General features: G+C 43.3%; 1 protein-coding gene across 1 annotated transcript in view; it reads right to left on the bottom strand.

The window, feature by feature from the left end:
• The window catches only part of SDC3 (syndecan 3), a 172239-nt gene that overhangs the window by 12155 nt on the left and 137196 nt on the right, over window positions 1-22888 (bottom strand). Inside the window, exons 2-4 of the mRNA XM_073666020.1 lie at window positions 22144-22264; window positions 14512-15035; window positions 10424-10718 (exon numbers count right to left, since the gene is read on the bottom strand). Of these exons, the coding sequence (XP_073522121.1) occupies window positions 10424-10718; window positions 14512-15035; window positions 22144-22264 (940 nt within the window). The remainder of the gene's footprint in view (window positions 1-10423; window positions 10719-14511; window positions 15036-22143; window positions 22265-22888) is intronic.

Here is a 22888-nt window from a genome sequence, read left to right as displayed (position 1 = left end):
TATGAGAACGGTGTGTGCTGCATGTGTCTAATATGTAAATGGTGTGTCTCTGCTGCATGTCTATGATGTGTGAGCGGTGTGTGTATTGCATGTGTGAGTGGTGTGTATGTACTGATTGTGTTTGATATGCGAGTAGTCTGTGTGTATGTACATGTGTCAGATATGTGAGTGGTGTGTGCGGCATGTGTCTGATCTGTGAGCGGCGTGTGTGTGTGCTGCATGTGGCTGATATGTGAGCGGAGTGTGTGTGCGCTGCATCTGTCTGATATGTGAGCGGAGTGTGTGAGTGCTGTATGTGTCTGATATGTGAGCGGTGTGTGCACTGCATCTGTCTGACATGTGAATGGTGTGACTCTGCTGCATGTGTATGATATATTCACGGTGTATGAGTTGTATGTATCTGGTATATGAGCTGAATTTATCGAATACGTGAGCGGTGTGTGTGCTGCATGTATTGAATACGCGAGTGATGTGTTTGTTGCATATGTCTGATATGTGAGCATTGTGTGTACTGCATGTGTCTAATATGTTATCGGTGTGTCTTTGCTGCATGTTTATGATATGTGAGCAGTGTGTGTGCGCTACATGTGTGAGTGGTGTGTGTGTACTGATTGGGTTTGATATGCGAGTAGTCTGTGTGTATGTACATGTGTGAGACATGTGAGTGGTGTGTGTGCTGCATGTGTCTGATCTGTGAGCGGCGTGTATGTGTGTTGCATGTGGCTGATATGTGAGCGGTGTGTGTGTGCTGCATGGGTCTGCATGGGTCTGATGTGTGCCGTGTGTGTGCTGCATGTGTATGATACGTGAGTGGTATGTGTATGTGTCTGATATGTGTGATATGTGAGCTGTGCATTTGTGTGCATGGGTCTGATATGTGAGCTGTGTATGTGTGTGCATGGGTCTGATATGTGACCTGTGTATGTGTGCATGGGTCTGATATGTGAGCTGTGTATGTGTGTGCATGGGTCTGATATGTGTGTGCATGGGTCTGATATGTGAGCGGTGTGTGTGCTGCATGTGTCGTATACGTGAGTGGTGTGTGTATGTGTCTGATATGTGAGCTGTGTATGTGTGTACATGGGTCTGATATGTGAGCTGTGTATGTGTGTGTATGTGTCTGATATGTGAGCTGTGTATGTGTGTGCATGGGTCTGATATGTGAGCTGTGTATGTGTGTACATGGGTCTGATATGTGAGCTGTGTATGTGTGTGTATGTGTCTGATATGTGAGCTGTGTATGTGTGTGTATGTGTCTGATATGTGAGCTGTGTATGTGTGTGCATGGGTCTGATATGTGAACTGTGTATGTGTGTGCATGGGTCTGATATATAAGCGGTGTGTGTATGTGTGTGTATATGTCTGATATGTGAGCGGTGTATGTGTGTGTATGTGTCTGATATGTGAGCGGTGTATGTGTATGCATGGGTCTGATATGTGAACTGTGTATGTGTGTGCATGGGTCTGATATGTAAACTGTGTATGTGTGTGCATGGGTCTGATATGTGAACTGTGTATGTGTGTGCATGGGTCTGATATGTGAACTGTGTATGTGTGTGCATGGGTTTGATATATGAGCGGTGTGTGTATGTGTGTGTATATGTCTGATATGTGAGCTGTGTATGTGTGTGCATGGGTCTGATATGTGAGGTGCATATGTGTGTGCATGGGTCTGATATGTGAGCTGTGTATGTGTCTGATATGTGAACTGTGTATCTGTGTGCATGGGTTTGATATGTGAGCTGTGTATGTGTGTGCATGGGTCTGATATATGAGCAGTGTGTGTGCTGCATGTGTCTGATACGTGAGTGGTGTGTGTATGTGTCTGATATGTGAGCTGTGTATGTGTCTGATATGTGAGCTGTGTATGTGTGTGCATGGGTCTGATGTGAGCTGTGTGTGTGCTGCATGTATCTGATACGTGAGTGGTGTGTGTATGTGTCTGATGTGTGAGCTGTGTATGTGTGTGCATGGGTCTGATATGTGAGCTGTGTATGTGTGTGCATGGGTTTGATATGTGAGCGGTGTGTGTGCTGCATGTGTCTAATACGTGAAAGGTGTGTGTGTGTGTGTGTATGTATGTGTCTGATATGTGAGCTGTGTATGTGTGTGCATGGGTCTGATATGTGAGCAGTGTGTGTGCTGCATGTGTCTGATACGTGAGTGGTGTGTATATGTCTAAAATGTGAGCTGGGTATGTTTGTGCATGGGTCTGATATATGAGCAGTGTGTGTGCTGCATGTGTCTGATACGTGAGTGGTGGGTGTATGTGTCTGATATGTGAGCTGTGTATGTGTGTGCATGGGTCTGATATGTGAGTGGTGTATGTGTTTGCATGGGTCTGATATGTGAGTGGTGTGTGTGCTGCATGTGTCTGATACATGAGTGGTGTGTGTATGTGTATGTGTCTAATATGTGAGCTGTGTATGTGTGCATGGGTCTGATATGTGAGCTGTGTATGTGTGTGCATGGGTCTGATATGTGAGTTTTGTGTTCGCTGCATGTGTCTGATACGTGAGTGGTGTGTGTATGTGTCTGATACGTGAGTGGTGTGTGTATATGTCTAAAATGTGAGCTGTGTATGTTTGTGCATGGGTCTGATATATGAGCAGTGTGTGTGCTGCATGTGTCTGATACGTGAGTGGTGTGTGTATGTGTCTGATGTGTGAGCTGTGTATGTGTGTGCATAGGTCTGATATGTGAGCTGTGTATGTGTGTGCATGGGTCTGATATGTGAGCGGTGTGTGTGCTGCATGTGTCTGATACGTGAGTGGTGTGTGTATATGTGTCTGATATATGAGCTGTGTATGTGTGCATGGGTCTGATATGTGAGCTGTGTATGTGTGTGCATGGGTCTGATATGTGAGCGGTGTTTGTGCTGCATGTGTCTGATACGTGAGTGGTGTGTATGTGTATGTGCCTGATATGTGAGCTGTGTATGTGTGCATGGGTCTGATATGTGAGCTGTGTATGTGTGTGCATGGGTCTGATATGTGAGCGGTGTGTGTGCTGCATGTGTCTGATTCGTGAGTGGTGTGTGTATGTGTATGTGTCTGATATGTGAGCTGTGTATGTGTGCATGGGTCTGATATGTGAGCTGTGTATGTGTGTGCATGGGTCTGATATGTGAGCGGTGTTTGTGCTGCATGTGTCTGATACGTGAGTGGTGTGTATGTGTATGTGCCTGATATGTGAGCTGTGTATGTGTGCATGGGTCTGATATGTGAGCGGTGTTTGTGCTGCATGTGTCTGATACGTGAGTGGTGTGTATGTGTATGTGCCTGATATGTGAGCTGTGTATGTGTGTGCATGGGTCTGATATGTGAGCGGTGTTTGTGCTGCATGTGTCTGATACGTGAGTGGTGTGTATGTGTATGTGCCTGATATGTGAGCTGTGTATGTGTGCATGGGTCTGATATGTGAGCGGTGTTTGTGCTGCATGTGTCTGATACGTGAGTGGTGTGTATGTGTATGTGCCTGATATGTGAGCTGTGTATGTGTGCATGGGTCTGATATGTGAGCTGTGTATGTGTGTGCATGGGTCTGATATGTGAGTGGTGTGTGTGCTGCATGTGTCTGATTCGTGAGTGGTGTGTGTATGTGTATGTGTCTGATATGTGAGCTGTGTATGTGTGCATGGGTCTGATATGTGAGCTGTGTATGTGTGCATGGGTCTGATATGTGAGCTGTGTATGTGTGCATGGGTCTGATATGTGAGCTGTGTATATGTGCATGGGTCTGATATGTGAGCTGTGTATGTGTGCATGGGTCTGATATGTGAGCTGTGTATATGTGCATGGGTCTGATATGTGAGCTGTGTATGTGTGCATGGGTCTGATATGTGAGCTGTGTATATGTGCATGGGTCTGATATGTGAGCTGTGTATGTGTGCATGGGTCTGATATGTGAGCTGTGTATATGTGCATGGGTCTGATATGTGAGTTTTGTGTTCGCTGCATGTGTCTGATACGTGAGTGGTGTGTGTACCACTAAATAGAATAGGACCTAAACTGCAGCGACTAATGTATAACAAGCAATTTTAAATAAGAATATATATGAGAATCTAATTATTTAGCCACCACTAATGTCTTATTAGTACGACACAAAGTGGCTTAAGTTGTATTGCGGCCCCTTAAGGTAGTAAAAGATGACACTAAAAAAGGTTGTGTCCCTCTGTTGCACAATAAATGAGAGCATATGTTACAGGTCATACATTACTGCATTAACAGTAACACTCTAAGCAAATTTTTTATAATTAGTAAAACAATACTAGCTCTCTTAAAAATTATGTAAGTTTTCATCAGATTTATCTTGTTAGTGCTGTAATTACCACAGGAATTGACAAAATGGCTGCGCATTACTACATTGTATCAGAGAAATTGCCAAAACAACGTCCCCGTCCTGTTCGACAGATTTACTTTACGGGCTATTCTCTTCTCCTCCCCTTTCACTCTGCATGTAATACTGTGGTAATACTAAAAGCTTTTAGCTCCACTTCTGCTGCTTCTTTCTGCTTTAAGGCTATGTGTCCACGATGCAGAAATGCTCCGGATTTTTCCTGAGCGTTTCTGCATCTCCCTGGCAGAAAAAAACACATGCGGATGGTACATGCGGATTGCACATGCAGATTGTACATGCGGATTGTACATGCGTTTTCCTGCCAGGGACATGCGGATGTGAAGCGTTCTTCACATGCATTTCCCCATGCGGGTTGACAAGCGCTTTCCAAGCGATTTTAGCATCATTTGGAAAGTGCTTGTCAACTTGGTCACACTATATAAATCCATGCAAACAACATGGATTTATATAGTGTGACCCCAAAGAATGGTAAAAAATAAAAAATAAATATATACTTACTTTCTGATGGCCCCCGGAGTCTTGCTTCGCTCCATCCTGGCTGCCGGCAGATCGCGGTACACTGAAGGACCAGCCGACGTCAGCATCGCGTGACCCGTCACATGACTAAATGACGTCAGCGCAGGTCCTTTAGTCCATCGCGATCTGCCGGCATGAGAGGACGAGCGCACCGGGGGCCATCAGAAGGTAAATATAACATTTATTTTTTATTTTATTCTTTTTTTTACAGGTTCTATGGTACCCGGGTCCAGAGGAGAGTCTCCTCTTCTCCACACCCGGGTACCATCCGCACATTGGAACGCATGGAATGCGCATCTACATATACAGTGATGCGGAATCCATGCGTTCCAATGCAAGTCAATGGCGGCGAAAACACAGCGCTTCCGCAAAATAATAGGTAGTGCTGCGTTTTTTCCCGCAATGATAATCCGCAGCAGAAATTTCCGCAGCATGTGCACAGCACATGGGGATTATCATTGGGGAACATGGCAGGCCTTCTACCATGCGTTTTTTAAGCGCTTCTGCAGCGTTTTTGCCGCTGCGGAAACGCTTAAAAAACGCATTGTGGGCACACAGCCTAAGTCTAGAAACCAGTGGAAATTATCAAAGGGAGCAGAGATTCTTTGGTGATACCAGTATTATATACATACACTGTGTGCAGTATTATTAGGCAAATGAGTATTTTGATCACATGATACTTTTTATACATGTTGTCCTACTCCAAGCTGCATAGGCTTGAGAGCCAACTACCAATTAAGTAAATCTGGTGATGTGCATCTCTGTAATGAGGAGGGGTGTTGACTAATGACATCAACACCCTATATAAGGTGTGCTTAATTATTAGGCAACTTCCTTTCCTTTGCCCAAATGGGTCAGAAAAGAGATTTGACGGGCTCTGAAAAGTCCAAAATTGTGAGATGTCTTGCAGAGGGATGCAGCAGTCTTGAAATTTACAAACTTTTGAAGTGTGATCATCGAACAATCAAGCGTTTCATGGCAAATAGCCAACAGGGTCGCAAGAAGCATGTTGGCCAAAAAAGGCGCAAAATAACTGCCCATGAATTGAGGAAAATCAAGCGTGAAGCTGCCAAGATGCCATTCGCCACCAGTTTTGCCATATTTCAGAGCTGCAACGTTACTGGAGTATCAAAAAGCACAAGGTGTGCGATACTCAGGGACATGGCCAAGGTAAGGAAGGCTGAAAAACGACCACCTTTGAACAAGAAACATAAGATAAAACGTCAAGAATGGGTCAAGAAATATCTTAAGACTGATTTTTCAAAGGTTTTATGGACTGATGAAATGAGAGTGACTCTTGATGGGCCAGATGGATGGGCCAGAGGCTGGATCAGTAAAGGGCAGAGAGCTCCACTCCAATTCAGACGCCAGCAAGGTGGAGGTGGGGTACTGGAATGGGCTGGTATCATCAAAGATGAACTTGTGGAACCTTTTCGGGTTGAGGATGGAGTGAAGCACAACTCCCAGACCTACTGCCAGTTTCTGGAAGACAACTTCTTCAAGCAGTTGTACAGGAAGAAGTCGGTATCCTTCAAGAAAAACATGATTTTCATGCAGGATGTAGCGTCGGCGTCCCAGCCTCCTGCTAGGCAGGGACGCCGTTCCCCTCACCTCTCCGCTCCGTGCCCGGCGTCTTCCTCCCGCTCTGCTGGCAGCGCGCGCTGCTTCCCGGCCTCTGTGCTTAGGGCGCGCGCGCGCTCCCCCTCTCTTAAAGGGGCCGCGCGCGCCGTCCTAAGGAGTCCCCGGCCAATGGCCGGAGGACCTCACAATATATAAGGCACCTCCTCCAAAATGGAGGTGCCCGAGCAATGTTGTTGCAAAGCCTTTCAACTCTGCTTCAGCCCTCAGGTCCCGTTACCAGTTACCTGCCAGTCACCTGCCAGATTCCTGTTAGATACCTGCCTGATACCTGACTGATATCTGCTTACCTGCTTGCTATCCTGTGGTCCGACAGTCTGCCTACCAGCACCTGCCAGTCTGTCTATGGATCAGTCCGCCTGCGGACCAGGAAGTACCTGCCAGATACCTGCCTGCCTGTCCAGAGACTCTTACTCGCTCACCTGGGAGCGCTCACCTGCTACCTGCCTGCTAGCCTACCTGGAGACTTAGCCGTCACTTGCTGTGACCACCTGCCTGTCCAGAGACTCTTACTCGCTCACCTGGGAGCGCTCACCTGCTACCTGCCTGCTAGCCTACCTGGAGGCTTAGCCGTCACTTGCTGTGACCACCTGCCTGTCCAGAGACTCTTGCCCGCTCACCTGGGAGCGCTCACCTGCTACCTGCCTGCTTGCCTAACTGGAGGCCCTGCCGTCACTTGCTGTGACCACCTGCTTGTCCAGAGACTCTTGCCCGCTCACCTGGGAGCGCTCACTGGCTACCTGCCTGCTAGCCTACCTGGAGGCTCTGCTGTCACTAGCCGTGACTACCTGCCCGTCTAGAGACTCTTACCCTGCTGTCACCTGCCGTGACCACCTGCCCGTCTAGAGACTCTTACCCTGCTGTCACTTGCCGTGACCACCTGCCCGTCTAGAGACTCTTACCCTGCTGTCACTTGCCGTGACCACCTGCCCGTCTAGAGACTCTTACCCTGCTGTCACTTGCCGTGACCACCCGCCTGTCAAGAGACTGTCCCCGTCACTTGCCGTGACTTCCTGCCCTTCTACCCAGAGACTGTCCCTGTCATTTGCCGTGACTATCTGCCCGCCTTCCCTGGGAGCCACCCGCTTCCTTACAAGGACTGCCCCTTTGTATAGTTGCTCAGAGGTTCCACCTCCCAGACCCGTTACACAGGACAATGCTCCATCACATGCATCCAACTACTCCACAGCGTGGCTGGCCAGGAAAGGTCTAAATGAAGAAAAAATAATGACATGGCCCCTTGTTCACCTGTTCTGAACCCCATAGAGAACCTGTGGTCCATCGTAAAATGTGAGATCTACAGGGAGGGAAAACAGTACACCTCTCGGAACAGTGTCTGGGAGGCTGTGGTGGCTGCTGCATGCAATGTTGATCGAAAACAGATCAAGCAAATGACAGAATCTATGGATGGAAGGCTGTTGAGTGTCATCATAAAGAAAGGTGGCTATACTGATCACTAATTTTTTAGATTTTTGTTTTTGGATGTCAGAAATGTTTATTTCTAAATTTTGTGCACTGATATTGGTTTACCTGGTGAAAATAAACAAGCGAGATGGGATTATATTTGGTTTTTATTAAGTTGCCTAATAATTCTGCACAGTAATAGTTACCTGCACAAACAGATATCCTCCTAAGATAGCCAAATCTAAAAAAATCCCACTCCAACTTCCAAAAATATTAAGCTTGGATATTTATGAGTCTTTTGGGTTGATTGAGAACATAGTTGTTGATCAATAATAAAAATAATCCTGTAAAATACAACTTGCCTAATAATTCTGCACACAGTGTACATAATAACCAACATTAGTATTAAATACCACCCCCAGAAGCCAACCCTAACACTCCCATGAATGACTTCAACCTTCCCAGGTCCTGGGGTAATCCCAATTGTGATGTGACCATTTAAAAATTCAGGATATATGCTGTCACTGTTGTGGTAGAGTCTCTCATTCTGCTGCACTCGGAGGTAGATACAGGACACTGTCTCTTTAAATGACTTGGTGGTTTATTATTAAGAGCAGCATAAACCACGGCGTAGTGCAAAACACAAACATAGCTTTCTGACATAACAGGAAACAAAAAGGAAATAGGTACAGTACAGTCCTTACTTCGGCCGGGGTCGGGCCACTCAGGATTAGGAAGAGCACATGGTCCAGTTTTAGTACAAACACAAGCTCCTCTCTCTCTAGCTTCCACACACTGAACACCACCTGAGTGAAAAGTCTGGCTATTTAAAGCCCAGACCCGCCCTGGGGTGGAGATATGGTGGATGGCGTCTCGCTTGTGCTATTGCCATCCACCTATAAAACATGCCCTTTTTAAATGGCTGTTTAACCCTCTCTGCAACTACTATGCAGAAGACTTCCACGTTTCACATCATTGAAGCTAACAGCCTCAGTGAAACATATCTCCCCTCCAGTATTCTGTCAGTGACTTTGTCACACTGTATTTGAAAATTCTGCAAATTTAGGAGCGTTGGCAAGTCTGACAAAGTGTATGCAGGGTAGGTAGGAAGAACAGTTAGTCAATGTGAGAAAAGACACAGTTTTGGGCACAGTTCAGTAACATGCAGCAGTATATGTTATTTCCTATGGTGTATAGGCCCTATGGCACACAGTGAACCTTGGAAGTAGAATTTGAGGGATAATAAAGAATTAATGGTCTTGACCATTCACATTCTGACAAATCATACATAGGCTGGGGCTACATGGCAACTATAGCTGCAACACCGCTAGCGCAAGATTGTGATGTGTAGCTGATGCATCACAGCAGAATCACACATAGCAATAGAAGAAATTGGGGTCGCATTGTGACTCTTAAGGTACCATAAACGCGACAAGTAAGTCGCAAAAAAAAATCAGATCCAGCTGGATATTTTGTGACTTGCTCGTTGAAGTCCTGCTACACTTACTCAGAAGTGTTTGTGAGGTCACATGGTTCATCACATGATCCCACTCAGCCAGTCAGACAGAAGCACTGATGTTTATAAAATATAATAATTTTCATATTATTATGAAAATTATTATATTCCGCACCACTTTACAATTCTGAACGCGTATGGTATTTCTCTCTGCAGAGTAGAGTAGATATATGACATAAGAATGAATGTGTTAAAGGGAACCTGTCACCAGAAAAAACACTATTAACCTGCAGATATAGGGTTAATCGGCAGGTTAATAGCGTTACTAACCTGCCCGACACCGCACTTAGCCGAATGCTGCGGAGAGAAAATTAACTTTATTCTCCTCGACTTCAGTCACAGGGGCGGCATCAGTGCGGGTTCAATCACTGTTCTGAGTATACAGAGCAAAGCGGTAGCTGTAACCGCACCCCTGGCCCTGACTGACAGCCGGTCCCAATGCAGAGGCAGTGTCAGTCACGGCAGGGGGGCACAGTTACAGCCGCTCTGTATAGTTAGAGCAGTGACTGAAGCTGGAATGCTGCTGGGGAGAATAAAGTTAATTTTCTCCCAGCAGTGTTCGGCTAAGTGTGGGTGCTGGGCGGGTTAATAACGCTACTAATCTGTAGATTAACCTCATATCTGCAGGTTAATAGCGTTTTTTTCTGGTGACAGGTTCCCTTTAACACTTTCCAGTACACAAAAATAGACATAACGTCAGTCAGTCCTACAGAAAAAGAGGAATATTCCCAGCAGGCAGATCAGTGTTTCTACTTTTAAAAACACAATTTGAGAACTGAAAACAGGGGGAGGGTCTGGAAGTCCCCTGCATAGATTGGTATTGTGCGCATGCATGATCACCAAAACAATCACTTCTATAGGACTGACAAAGACAGCATTTGTTCCAAGGTAAAATGCCTTTAAATATAAAACAAATCAATTTAAATACATCCATGTACTGAGTTGCTGAGGAAATGAAGGTGTGAGTCCAGATAGAAAGAATGCACTTACCTATTAACACTTCTCTTCTCTCCAGAATATTCTTTTGAGGCATCTGTGCCAGGGTATTCCCAGAATCTATAGTGTTGTCAATGAGACCAGTGTCTAATTTCCTTCCTCGACCGTGATCAGTGGGCGGTGTGCCAGGTGGTAATACTTCATTGCCCAGGTCAAATACTGTGGGTGGCTGCGTCTTAGATGTTTCCTCCTCCTCTTGGATCTCAAAGTCACCACTTGGACCTCCTATCACTGGCACCTCTATATCACCATCACGTGTAGTAGCTATGGTCACCACCCAGCTGTCTGTCTGTCAACGAAACAGAGAAAGTATGGATTACTGAGGCCGTCCACTACTTCATTAAAATTAAACATTTTACAAGAAAAATCTATTTTGCCTTACACTATTTGCCTCTTTTGATTCCCACTTTTCTCCATTCCCTGGTAATAGCCTACGCTTTTATATTAAAAAAATATTGTTTTCTCCAGAGCAGGTGTGCACAAACTACGCTCCAGGGGCCACATACGGCTCACAATGGCATTCTGGTCAGGGACATTCTGTATGTATCTGCTGACATGTACAGGTGCATCTCACTAAATTAGAATATCATCAAAAAGTTAATTTATTTCAGTTCTTCATATTATATAGTCATTACAAACAGAGTGATCTATTTCAAGTGTTTATTTCTGTTAATGTTGATGATTATGGCTTACAGCCAATGAAAACACAAAAGTCATTATCTCAGTAAATTAGAATACGTTACAACAACAGCTTAAAAAATGATTTTAAAATCTGAAATGTTGGCCTACTGAAATGTATGTTCAGTAAATGCCCTCAATACTTGGTCGGGGCTCCTTTTGCATCAATTACGGCATCAATGCGGTGTGGCATGGAGGCGATCAGCCTGTGGCACTGCTGAGGTGTTATGGAAGCCCAGGTTACTTTGATAGCAGCCTTCAGCTCGTCGGCATTGTTAGGTCTGGTGTCTCTCATCTTCCTCTTGACAATACCCAATAGATGCTCTATGGGGTTAAGGTCAGGTGAGTTTGCTGGCCAATCAAGCACAGTGATACCGTTGTTTGTAAACCAGGTATTGGTACTTTTGGCAGTGTGGACAGGGGCCAAGTCCTGCTGGAGAATGAAATTTCCATCTCCAAAAAGCTTGTTGGCAGAGGGAAGCATGAAGTGCTCTAAAATGTCCTGGTAGACGGCTGCGCTGACTTTGGTCTTGATAAAACACAGTGGACCTACACCAGCAGATGACATGGCTCCCCAAACCATCACTGATTGTGGAAACTTCACACTAGACCTCAAGCAGCTTGGATTGTGGCCTCTCCACTCTTCCTCCAGACTCTAGGACCTTGATTTCCAAATGAAAATTGGAACTCTGGGACCTTGTGGTGTGTGTCAATGACTGCCTTCTGGACATCTGTCAAGTCAGCCGTCTTCCCCCTGTCAAGTCAGCAGTCTTCCCCATGATTGTGGAGCCTACTGAAACAGACTAAGGGGCCTTTTTAAACGCTTAGGAAGCCTTTGAAGGTGTTTTTTGTTAATTATTCTAATTTACTGAGATACTGACTTTTGTGTTTTCATTGGCTGTAAGCCATAATCATCAATATTAACAGAAATAAACACTTGAAATAGATCACTCTGTTTGTAATGACTCTACAGTCATGGCCAAAAGCATTGAGAATGAGACAAATAGTAATTTTTCCAAAGTTTACTGCTTCATTTTTTGTAATGGCAATTTGGATTTACTCCTGAAAGTCAAAGAGTGATCAGCTTAACAGCAATTACTGTACTTGGAAAGTCAATATTTGCCCAGAAAATGAACTTTAACCCCCAAAACACATTTCAACATCATTGCAGTCCTGCCTTAAAAGGAGCAGCTAACATCGTTTTAGTGATTGATCCATTAACACAGGTGTGGGTGTTGATGAGGACAGGGCTGGCGATCAATCAGTCATGATTAAGTAAGAATGACATCACTGGACACTTTAAAAGGAGGCTGGTTCTTGGTATCATTGTTTCTCTTCAGTTAACCATGGTTATCTCTAAAGAAACACGTGCAGCCATCATTGCACTGCACAAAAATGGCCTAACAGGGAAGAGTAACGCAGCTACAAAGATTGCACCTCAGTCAACAATCTATCGCATCATCAAGAACTTCAAGGAGAGAGCTTCCATTGTTGTCAAAAAGGCTCCAGGGTGCCCAAGAAAGACCAGCAAGCGCTAGGACCGTATCTTAAAACTGTTTCAGCTGCGGGATCGGACTACCAGCAGTGCTGAGCTTGCTCAGGAATTGCAGCAGGCTGGTGTGAGTGCTTCTGCACGCACTGTGAGGCGGAGACTCTTTGAGCAAGGGCTGGTTTCAAGGAGGGCAGCAAAGAAGCCACTTCTCTCCAGAAAAAACATCAGGGACCGACTGATATTCTGCAAAAGGTACAGGGAGTGGACTGCTGAGGACTGAGGCAAAGTCATTTTCTCTGATAAATCCCCTTTTCGATTGTTTGGGACATCTGGAAAACAGCTTATTCGGAGAAGAAGAGGTGAGCGCTACCACCAGTCTTGTCTCATGCCAACTGTAAAGCATCCTGAAACCATTCATGTGTGGGGTTGCTTCTCAGCCAAGGGAATCGGCTCACTCACAGTCTTGCCTAAAAACACAGCCATGAATAAAGAATGGTACCAGAATGTCCTCCAAGAGCAACTTCTCCCAACCGTCCAAGAGCAGTTTGGCGCCCAACAATGCCTTTTCCAACATGATGGAGCACCTTGCCATAAAGCAAAGGTGATAACTAAATGGCTCATGGAACAAAACATAGAGATTTTGGGTCCATGGCCTGGAAACTCCCCAGATCTTAATCCCATTGAGAACTTGTGGTCAATCATCAAGAGACGGGTGGACAAACAAAAACCAACAAATTCTGGCAAAATGCAAGCATTGATTATGCAAGAATGGACTGCTATCAGTCAGGATTTGGTCCAAAAGTTGATTGAGAGCATGCCAGGGAGAATTACAGAGGTCTTGAAGAAGAAGGGGCAACACTGCAAATATTGACTTGCTGCATTAACTCATTCTAACTGTCAATATAACCTATTGGTACTCATAATATGATTGCAATTATATTTCTGTATGTGATATAAACATCAGACAAACACTAATAAAAACCAGAGGCCAGCAGATCATGTGAAAATATAATTTTGGTGTCATTCTCAAAACTTTTGGCCATGACTGTATATAATATATGAGTTTCACTTATTGTATTGAAGAACTGAAATAAATTAACTTTTTGATGATATTCTAATTTAGTGAGATGCACCTGTATGTTCCTTACCAGACAGAAGTGGAGAAGTGAAGTAACGCATAGTGCAGTAGAAGGCGATTCCTTAGTTTTGTGATAGGTGAGCGTCCAGGAACTGGAACTTACAGATATAGGATATTTATGGTTGTTAATTACAATATTCTATAATGACTCAGATCGTTTTATTGTAGTTTTTAGAATTGGTTCAATCTGACAATATGGTCTGGAACTAGAAAAGGTGGTTCACAACTGCTCTAAAGCCTAGTTTACACGGAAGCCTTAGTCTAACTGCAGACAAACAAGCAGTGGTTTGAATTCTGTGCATCTGATGGACATTACCATTGGAAGAATCATTGGGGAGGCCCATGAAAATCTGGGATATATAAAATCCAGTAGAAAATAAAACAACTGATTCTGGCTCTCTCAAACACTTCCCTCAAATCCTTACAATATGCTATTTTTTAACTCGAGTTTATATACTTATCTACAGAGCAACAAATTGCCAGCAACATTAAAATAAATCCCAAAGTTTTTTCACATACAGTATAGACCAAAAGTTTGGACACACCTTCTCATTTAAAGATTTTTCTGTATTTTCATGACTATGAAAATTGTACATTCACACTGAAGGCATCAAAACTATGAATTAACACATGTGGAATTATATACTTAACAAAAAAGTGTGAAACAACTGAAAATATGTCTTATATTCTAGGTTCTTCAAAGTAGCCACCTTTTGCTTGGATGACTGCTTTGCACACTCTTGGCATTCTATTGCAGATGGCCTAAATCCTCACCTGGGGTTGCTGAGTTGGAGACACTTCTTCCAGGTCCTCTATATTATCTGCAACAGTTGTCTGAACTGTTCTGTATTCTTGAGTAGACCACTGCATGCTGCTTCCCTGGTCTGGAATGGTCCCGATGCTGTCAGTAATATCATCCCATTCATTTGCTTCTTCCTCTGCTGTAGTAGGCATCAGTGTTGTTAACGTGGAAACTATAATCACAGGCTGTAACCGGCGTACTTCGGTTGTCCTAGCTGTTGCTTGCGTTACAGCAGCAGGGGTTGCTGCATCTTTGGTAGGTATAGTTGGTGTAGGTGCAGGAGTTATAGATGGTGTTTCGGGGGCTTCAGGAAGAACCCATGGGTGGTGTCGATGTACTAATGTTGCTTGTGTTGTAGGAGGAAGCAAAGTCGTCTGTACAGGAGGAAGAGGGTATACTGTGGGTGCAGGTTTTAGTGCTGTGGCTGTGGGAGGAGCAATGGGTGTTTCTGTTGTGAATCTGACACCAAAATCCAGCCTGGACTCCATCTCAAAATCTAAAAACAGACAAACAGAACAATTCATTTCTTCACCAGACAAGAACAAATGATTTTATAAAAGTATAAACTTTATCCGATCCATGATATAAGTTAACAAAATTAGCCTAAGGGTTCGTTTACGTGGACTGGTGGCACGATACAACCATTGCTCGGTAGACGTTTTCTGGTCGGCGGTTGTTTAAATGCCAGTTTACACAGGCAGACAGAAGTGAACTGTAAAGGCTACCATAGTTCTCGGCAGTGCGTGTCCTGTTTATACAAGTCGGTGCATTGCCGAGAATAATGATTTTTTGAGCTGTGCAAAAGATAATTTCACCTGATGAACAAGTGCTTTTCTAATTGATCGGATGATCGGCAGCCTCTGTACACAACAAAGTAATGGTGAAACAAGTGTTTTTGACAATGCTCTTTCACAATTATCGTACAGTGTAAACGCCCCCTAGTTTAAATGTAGGTATTGGATAAAAGTAAGCCACTTTTGGTATTTAAGTACACGCAGACCTTTGACTTAATTGAATACATTGTAGGTAAGGTTTTCTTTTCACTCTTGTATACAAATAATGTTGCACAAGAAAAACTCTCTAATAGGGCCAGGGCACTATAGAAATATGGGGTTTTCTGTTGATCTTCCAGATGTAAAAAAATATAAATGTAAAGCCCAATTACCCTGATTGCCAAAGCACCAGGACAATCGGGAAGAGCGAAGCTGAAGCGCCAGAATTTGCGTATCTCACGTGATGCTTCACTTCTGGGACGGCTGATGGCGGGTATTTTTAGGCTGGTAAGGACTCAATATCCATGGACCTTCCCAGACTGATAAAATCAGGTCACAGCTGTCGGCTTTACCTTTGACGGTTACCAAAAATGGGAAGTATCCCATGTCATTTTTTTCATTTATTTATTTATTAGGTTACTACCTGTACAGTAAGCTACACACAAAGCACAAATTATACATCTCTCGGATATCTATCTATAGCTTTGCACATCTTTAACACCTAATTTTTTTTTACTTTTATTCTACATTCTACTCTGGTATGGCACACAGATGTCACACTGTATGTAATCCGTGTGCACGTGTGCGGGATGTATGGACGTCTGTGATGCCAGAAAAAAACGGATATGTCAATGTGTGGGTCACAATGACAACGGTTCGTGTGAAAACACGGACATATGCACAGCCCCATAGGTTATAATGGATGTGTGTATGTAAGTGTCTCCAGTCCGTGGGAAAATGGACGTCACATGCACCAGAAACACAGACATGTGAACGTGGCCAATCCTTGTGGTCAATCTTCAAAGAGTAAAGAAATTGTGATAAACTCCAAGCATTGATCAGACTGGGATGCCATGATCAGTCAGGATTTGGCCCAGAATCTGATATCTAGAAAGCAAGGGTGAAGAGCAGAAGTCTTGAAAAATATGGGTCAACACAGAATATATTGAGTCTAATAAACTTAATGCATTTGTCAATAAAACTTATGAAATGCTTATAATTGTACTTCAGTAACCATAGAAACATCTGACTAAAAGATTAAAAAACAGCAAACTTTATGACAACCAAATTTTGAGTCAGTCTCAAAACTTTTGGCCATGATTGTAGTATTACATTTCGGCCAGTCAAATTAATCTGCCAACACAGTGGCACTACATTCTGACTCATAAAGGGGGATCCAGAGGTCAATTTTACATTTATAGTAGTTTTCATGTGAAGCGATGAACAACATAGATCGTGCATGACCATTTCATAAAAGCTATGACACATGGATGACACATTCTCCGTACTCCCTATGTGCTGTGCCCTCTGCTCCGCCTCGCCATAGTTCCCAGACAATTTGCTTATAATGAGCATAAGTTTATCAGCACAGAAGTGGATAAAATACACTGGGAATGACTGCATACTATTATTTCGGCATATCTGTATTGCCATGACAGATGGCCCAGAAGCGGGTTAATAGGTTGCATGCAAACAATAGCAGGTTTGGGGCTTCTGTGAGGAAGCACATTTTGTATTGAAAGGAATTGGTTGAGCGGCATGAGTTTTCCACTTGACAGGTAAAGGCCCTGTTCACGTGTTTATCTTTTTTAACAGTTAAACGGAATAGACACAAGGAATTCAGATCCACTGCATTCCTGTTTCAAACGAACGCAGAGGAAACCCCATCGATTTGTCTGGTTTCTGTTTGTTAATTTTTACAACGGAAGAAAAAGTTTGACGTGTCGGATTGTTTTCCTTCATACTAAGAAACGGACACCACTGCTTCCATATGAAACAGGAATGTAACAGATTTTTATTCTGTTTGTCTGTTCTAAACAGACCAGATAAAAGGAACGGTGAACAGAGCCAAATTCTCAAACACAGAGTTGATGACTCTTGATTTTAGATCCCAATTTCAGGGTGTTTCATATATTTTGGGGTATTCTGGGCAGAGCTGGAGAGAGTTAAAGGATATAGACATACAGTTGTGCTCAAAAGTTTACATACCCCGGCAGAATTTTTCCTTTCTTGTCCTTGTTTCAGAGAATATGAATGATATATATATAAAAAAAAAATTCTCCACTCATGGTTATTGGTTGGGTGAAGCAATTTATTGTCAAACTATTGTGTTTTCTCTTTTTAAATCTTAATGACAACCAAAAACATCCAAATGACCCTGATCAAAAGTTCACATACCCTGATGATTTTGGCTTGATAACATGCACAAAATTTGACACAAATGGGTTTGAATGGCTACTAAAGGTAACATCCTCACCTGTGACCTGTTTGCTTGTAATCAATGTGTGTGCATAAAAGCTGTGTGAGTTTCTGGGATCCAGACAGACTTTTGCATCTTTCATCCAGCCACTGACGTGACGTTTCTGGATTGTGAGTCATGGGGAAAGCAAAAGAATTGTCAACGGATCTACAGGAAAAGGTAGTTGAACTGTATAACACAGGAAAGGGATACAAAAAAATATCCAAGGAATTGATAATGCCAGTCAGCAGCGTTCAAACTGTGATTAACAAATGGAAAATCAGAGGCGATGTAAAAACCAAACCATGGTCAGGTAGACCAACAAAAATTTCGGCCACAACTGCCAGGAAAATTGTTTGTTATGCAAAGAAAAACCCACAAATAACATCAGCTGAAATTCAGGACTCTCTGAAAACTAGCGGTGTGGTTGTTTCAAGATGCACAATAAGGAGGCAGAAAAATGGGCTGCATGGTCGAGTCGCCAGAAGAACCATTACTGCGCAAATGCCACAAAGTATCTCGCCTACAATATGCCAAATAGCACAGAGACAAGCCTCAAAACTTCTGGTAGAAGATAATTTGGAGTAATGAGACCAAAATTGAACTTTTTGGTCACAACCATAAACGTTACATTTGGAGAGAGATCAACAAGGCCTATGATGGAAGGAACACCATTTCGACAGTAAAGCACAGAGGTGGATCGCTGATGTTTTGGGGATGTGTGAGCTACAAAGGCACAGGAAACTTGGTAAAAGTTGAAGGAAAGATGAATGCAGCACGTTATCAGCAAATACTGGAGGCAAATTTGCACTCACCAGCCCGGAAGCTGCGCATGGAACGTACTTCGACGTTCCAACATGACAAGTATCCAAAACACAAGGACAAGTCGACCTGTCATTGGCTACAGCAGAACAAAGTGAAGGTTCTGGAGTGGCCATCTCAGTCTCCTGACCTCAATATCATTGAGCCACTCTGGGGAGATCTCAAGCTAGCAGTTCATGCTAGACAGCCCAGGAATTTACAGGAACTGGAGGCTTTTTGCCAAGAAGAATGGGCAGCTTTACCATCTGAGAAATTAAAGAACCTCATCCACAACTACCACAAAAGACTTCAAACTGTCATTGATGTTAGAGGGGGCAATAGACAGTATAAAGAAATGGGGTATGTGAACTTTTGATCAGGGTAATTTGGATGTTTTTGATTGTCATTAAGATTTAAAAAGAGAAAACACAGTAATTTGACAATAATGGCTTCACCCAACCAATAACCATGAGTGGAGAAAAAGTTTTTTGTTATCATTCATATTCTCTGAAACAAGGCCAAGAAACGAAAAATTCTGCCGGGGTATGTAAACTTTTGAGCACAACTGTAGACATTTGCTTAAATTAGTGCATTTTTTTAGCAACTGGGTTTCATTCAAAAGTTTGCGCTGTTTTCCCATTATAGCCTCTGTTTTGCACTGGTTATTGATGGTTAGAGAATGAGTAAGGGTATGAGCCCACGATGCAGATTTTAAGCAGAAATTTCCTGAGCGTTTTTTTCTCTCCCTGGCAGAAAAAAACGCATGGAGATTTTACATGCGTTTTTTCTGCCAGGGAGAAGAGTTTTTTAAGCCTTTTTACATGCATTTATGCATGGCATTTTTTTAAGCGCTTTTCCAAGCGATTTTGAGCATCACTTGGAAAAGGGCTTGACAAGTTGGTCACACAATATAAATCCATGCAACTGCCATGGATTTTTATTGTGTGACTGAGATATCTGCTTAAAATACTGCACCTACAGTAAAAAAAAAAAGAAAGAATTATAAAGTTAAAAAAAAAAAAAAAATTCATAGTAACCTCTCCGGGGTCCCCCCGGTCTGCTCCCGGCAGCGTCCTCTCTCTTCGGCGACCATCGCATGACCATCAGCTGACTAAGGCTATGTGCCCACGATGCAGAATTGAAGCAGAAAATTTCCGCAGCGTTTCTGCATGTTCTTCGCAGTAAAAACGCTTGCATATTTTACACGCGTTTTTCAAGCGTTTTTGCAGCGTTTTTACATGCGGATTTGACTTGCGTTTTTCAAATGAATTATGACCTCAAATCCGCATGCGGAAACGTACAAATAATGGACATGCTGCGGATTTTTCCGCAAGGAAAATCCGCTGCGGAAAATTCCGCAGCATGTGCACAGAACATGCGGATTTTCATTGGGGATCATGAGGCACGGATTACCAAGCGTTTTTCAAGCGTTTACGCTGCGGAAATAACGCATCAAAAACGCTTGAAAAACACAAATTGGGCACACAGCCTAAATGACGTCACCGCAGGTCCTGGCAGTACACCGCGGGCAGCCGAGGAGAGAGGACGCTGCTGGGAGCAGACCAGGGGCCACCGGAGAAGGGACTATGAATTTTTATTTTTTACTTAATAATTCTTTTTTAACTTGCAGGTGCCATGGTACCCAGGCTGGAGGAGAGTCTCCTCTTCTCCAGACCCGGGTACCATCCGCACATTGAACCGCATAACATCGGCATGTATACATGCACAGAACATGCGGATTTTCATTGGGGATCATGAGGCACGGATTACCAAGCGTTTTTCAAGCGTTTACGCTGCGGAAATAACGCATCAAAAACGCTTGAAAAACACAAATTGGGCACACAGCCTAAATGACGTCACCGCAGGTCCTGGCAGTACACCGCGGGCAGCCGAGGAGAGAGGACGCTGCTGGGAGCAGACCAGGGGCCACCGGAGAAGGGACTATGAATTTTTATTTTTTACTTAATAATTCTTTTTTAACTTGCAGGTGCCATGGTACCCAGGCTGGAGGAGAGTCTCCTCTTCTCCAGACCCGGGTACCATCCGCACATTGAACCGCATAACATCGGCATGTATACATGCGGATGTTATGCGGTTCAATGCAAGTCAATGGCGGCGATTTCGCCGCGAAATTGCACAATAAATGGTTGTAATGCAGATTTTTCCGCAATTATAATCCGCAGCGTAAATTTCCGCAGCATATGCACAGCACATGCGGATTATTATTGGGAAACATGGCAGACATCTTAACAAGCATTAAATCCGCATCGTGGGCACACAGCCTAACTGAGAATCCGTCAGTGAGCTTTGAGTTCATAAGTCTGTGTGCCCACGATGCGGAGTTAATGCGTTTTGGCGGCGGTATTTCCGCACATGCTTCGGAAATTTCCACTGCGGATTATCATTGCGGAAAAATCCGCAGCACAACCATTTATTGTGCGATTTTGCGGCAAAATCGATGCCATTTTCTTGTATTGAACAGCATAACATCCGCATGTATACCGCGGATGGTACCTGGGTCTGGAGAAGAGGAGACTCTCCTCCAACCCGGGTACCATGGTACCTGCAAGTTAAAAAAGAATTATAAAGTAAAAAATAAAAAAAATATTCATAGTAACCTCTCCAGCGGCACCCGGTCTGCTCCCAGCGGCGTCCTCTCTCCTCGGCGGCCCGTGGTGTTCTGCCAGGACCAGCGGTGACGTCAATTAGTCGGCGGTCGCGTGACCATCAGCTGACTAAATGACGTCACCGCAGGTCCTGGCACAACACCGCGGGCCGCCGAAGCGAGATGACGCTGCCGGGAGCAGACCGGGGGCCACCGGAGAGGTGACTATGAATATTTTTTTTACTTTAAATTTTTTTTTTTTTTTTCACTATAAGCGCAATATGTCTGTCACACAATATAAATCCATGCCAGTTTCATGGATTTACATTGTGTGACCAACTTGTCAAGCCCTTTTCCAAATGATGCTCAATATCGTTTGGAAAAGCGCTTGAAAAAACGCCTGAGAAAACGCTTAAAAACGCTTCTCCCTGGCAGAAAAAACGCATGTAAAATCTGCATGCGTTTTTTCCAGCAGAGAGAGGAAAAAACGCTCAGGAAATTCCTGCTTAAAATCTGCATCGTGGGCACATACCCTTAGTGTTATCTTCCTTCTGAGCTCCAACAGATTTAGGGCCACATGAAAGTTGAGCTGAACTTTGGTCTTCATAAATCAGCTTAGAAGTCTCATAAGAGGCTGACTGACGGATTCTTAGAAAAGTCATTCTGCAGACAGCAATAGCGGATATAGAGGGCAAAGTGCTACATTATTAATTCATGCGTAAGTAAAAAGAAATCCCAAAGTAACATTTACTTGAGGGACATGATATATGTCTGGACAGTATCAAAACTAGGAAAAAGGGCATGTACAAGATTAATGAAAGGGGACTCTGACATGCTTCCCTAAGTAGCATGACTACAACATTTATACATCACACTTAATACAGACTATGATATGAACATGAGTCAACTGTATAGCAAACTATAGAGGATAAAAATGTATGTAGCATTGTATAGCCTCAATATTTACCACCGGATCCTGATCCAGAATAAACATCATCTGTGTCATCCTCATCAAGAAAATCATCATCCCCAGAACTTTCCAGATCAAATGGTTTTTCATCCTCAAATTCCTTGCGCCATCGTTGGGCCTACAAAGGGCAGAGAAATAGTATTACATCTATAGGAAACAAAGAATTGTACAACACTCTAGTAGTCAATGTGAATGATTTTAATTCCCAGAGAATAAAAGTTTCATAGACCTTAATAGAAAGTAGCAAAAAAAATTGGACTCTAAACTCAACATTTAAATTAGGATTGGGAATTAGGAAGGTAAAGTGATGTGAAGCAATTAAAATATAACTTTTATTAAGATATTAAAATATTCATAAAAAGCTGTGCCTTTTATAATATGAAATCACATCACTTTACCCGGGCGGGTAGGAAGCAGTGCGATTCACAAGATTTATATCAACCACTAATTATTTCTGCTATTATGGAAATGGCTGATGTCCCCTTAACCAGTTATACAGTATTTTCTCTTGTTGTCAATAGCATAATGGTAATCGAGCTATTCTGTAAGTACAGGAAATCTACACTCTTTAAGAATAAATGATGGGAGGATTTAGATAATTCTATGTTTTATTTGTAGGAAAAGGTTATCTAGAAATGAAATAATCTTTACGTAGTAACAGAACTGACTAGGTAAGGCAGATCATTAGGGCTGTTATATTCAGCATGAATGCAGCAGTGTATCAAGCCAGGTAAGTAACATA

Source organism: Phyllobates terribilis, unplaced genomic scaffold, assembly GCF_046119375.1.
Source record: "Phyllobates terribilis strain yellow unplaced genomic scaffold, ASM4611937v1 Scaffold_2__4_contigs__length_985480577, whole genome shotgun sequence".
NCBI classification, from domain to species: domain Eukaryota; kingdom Metazoa; phylum Chordata; class Amphibia; order Anura; family Dendrobatidae; genus Phyllobates; species Phyllobates terribilis.
The sequence above is the reverse complement of the archived record's forward strand: the minus strand, read 5'-3'. Positions and strand labels throughout refer to the sequence as shown.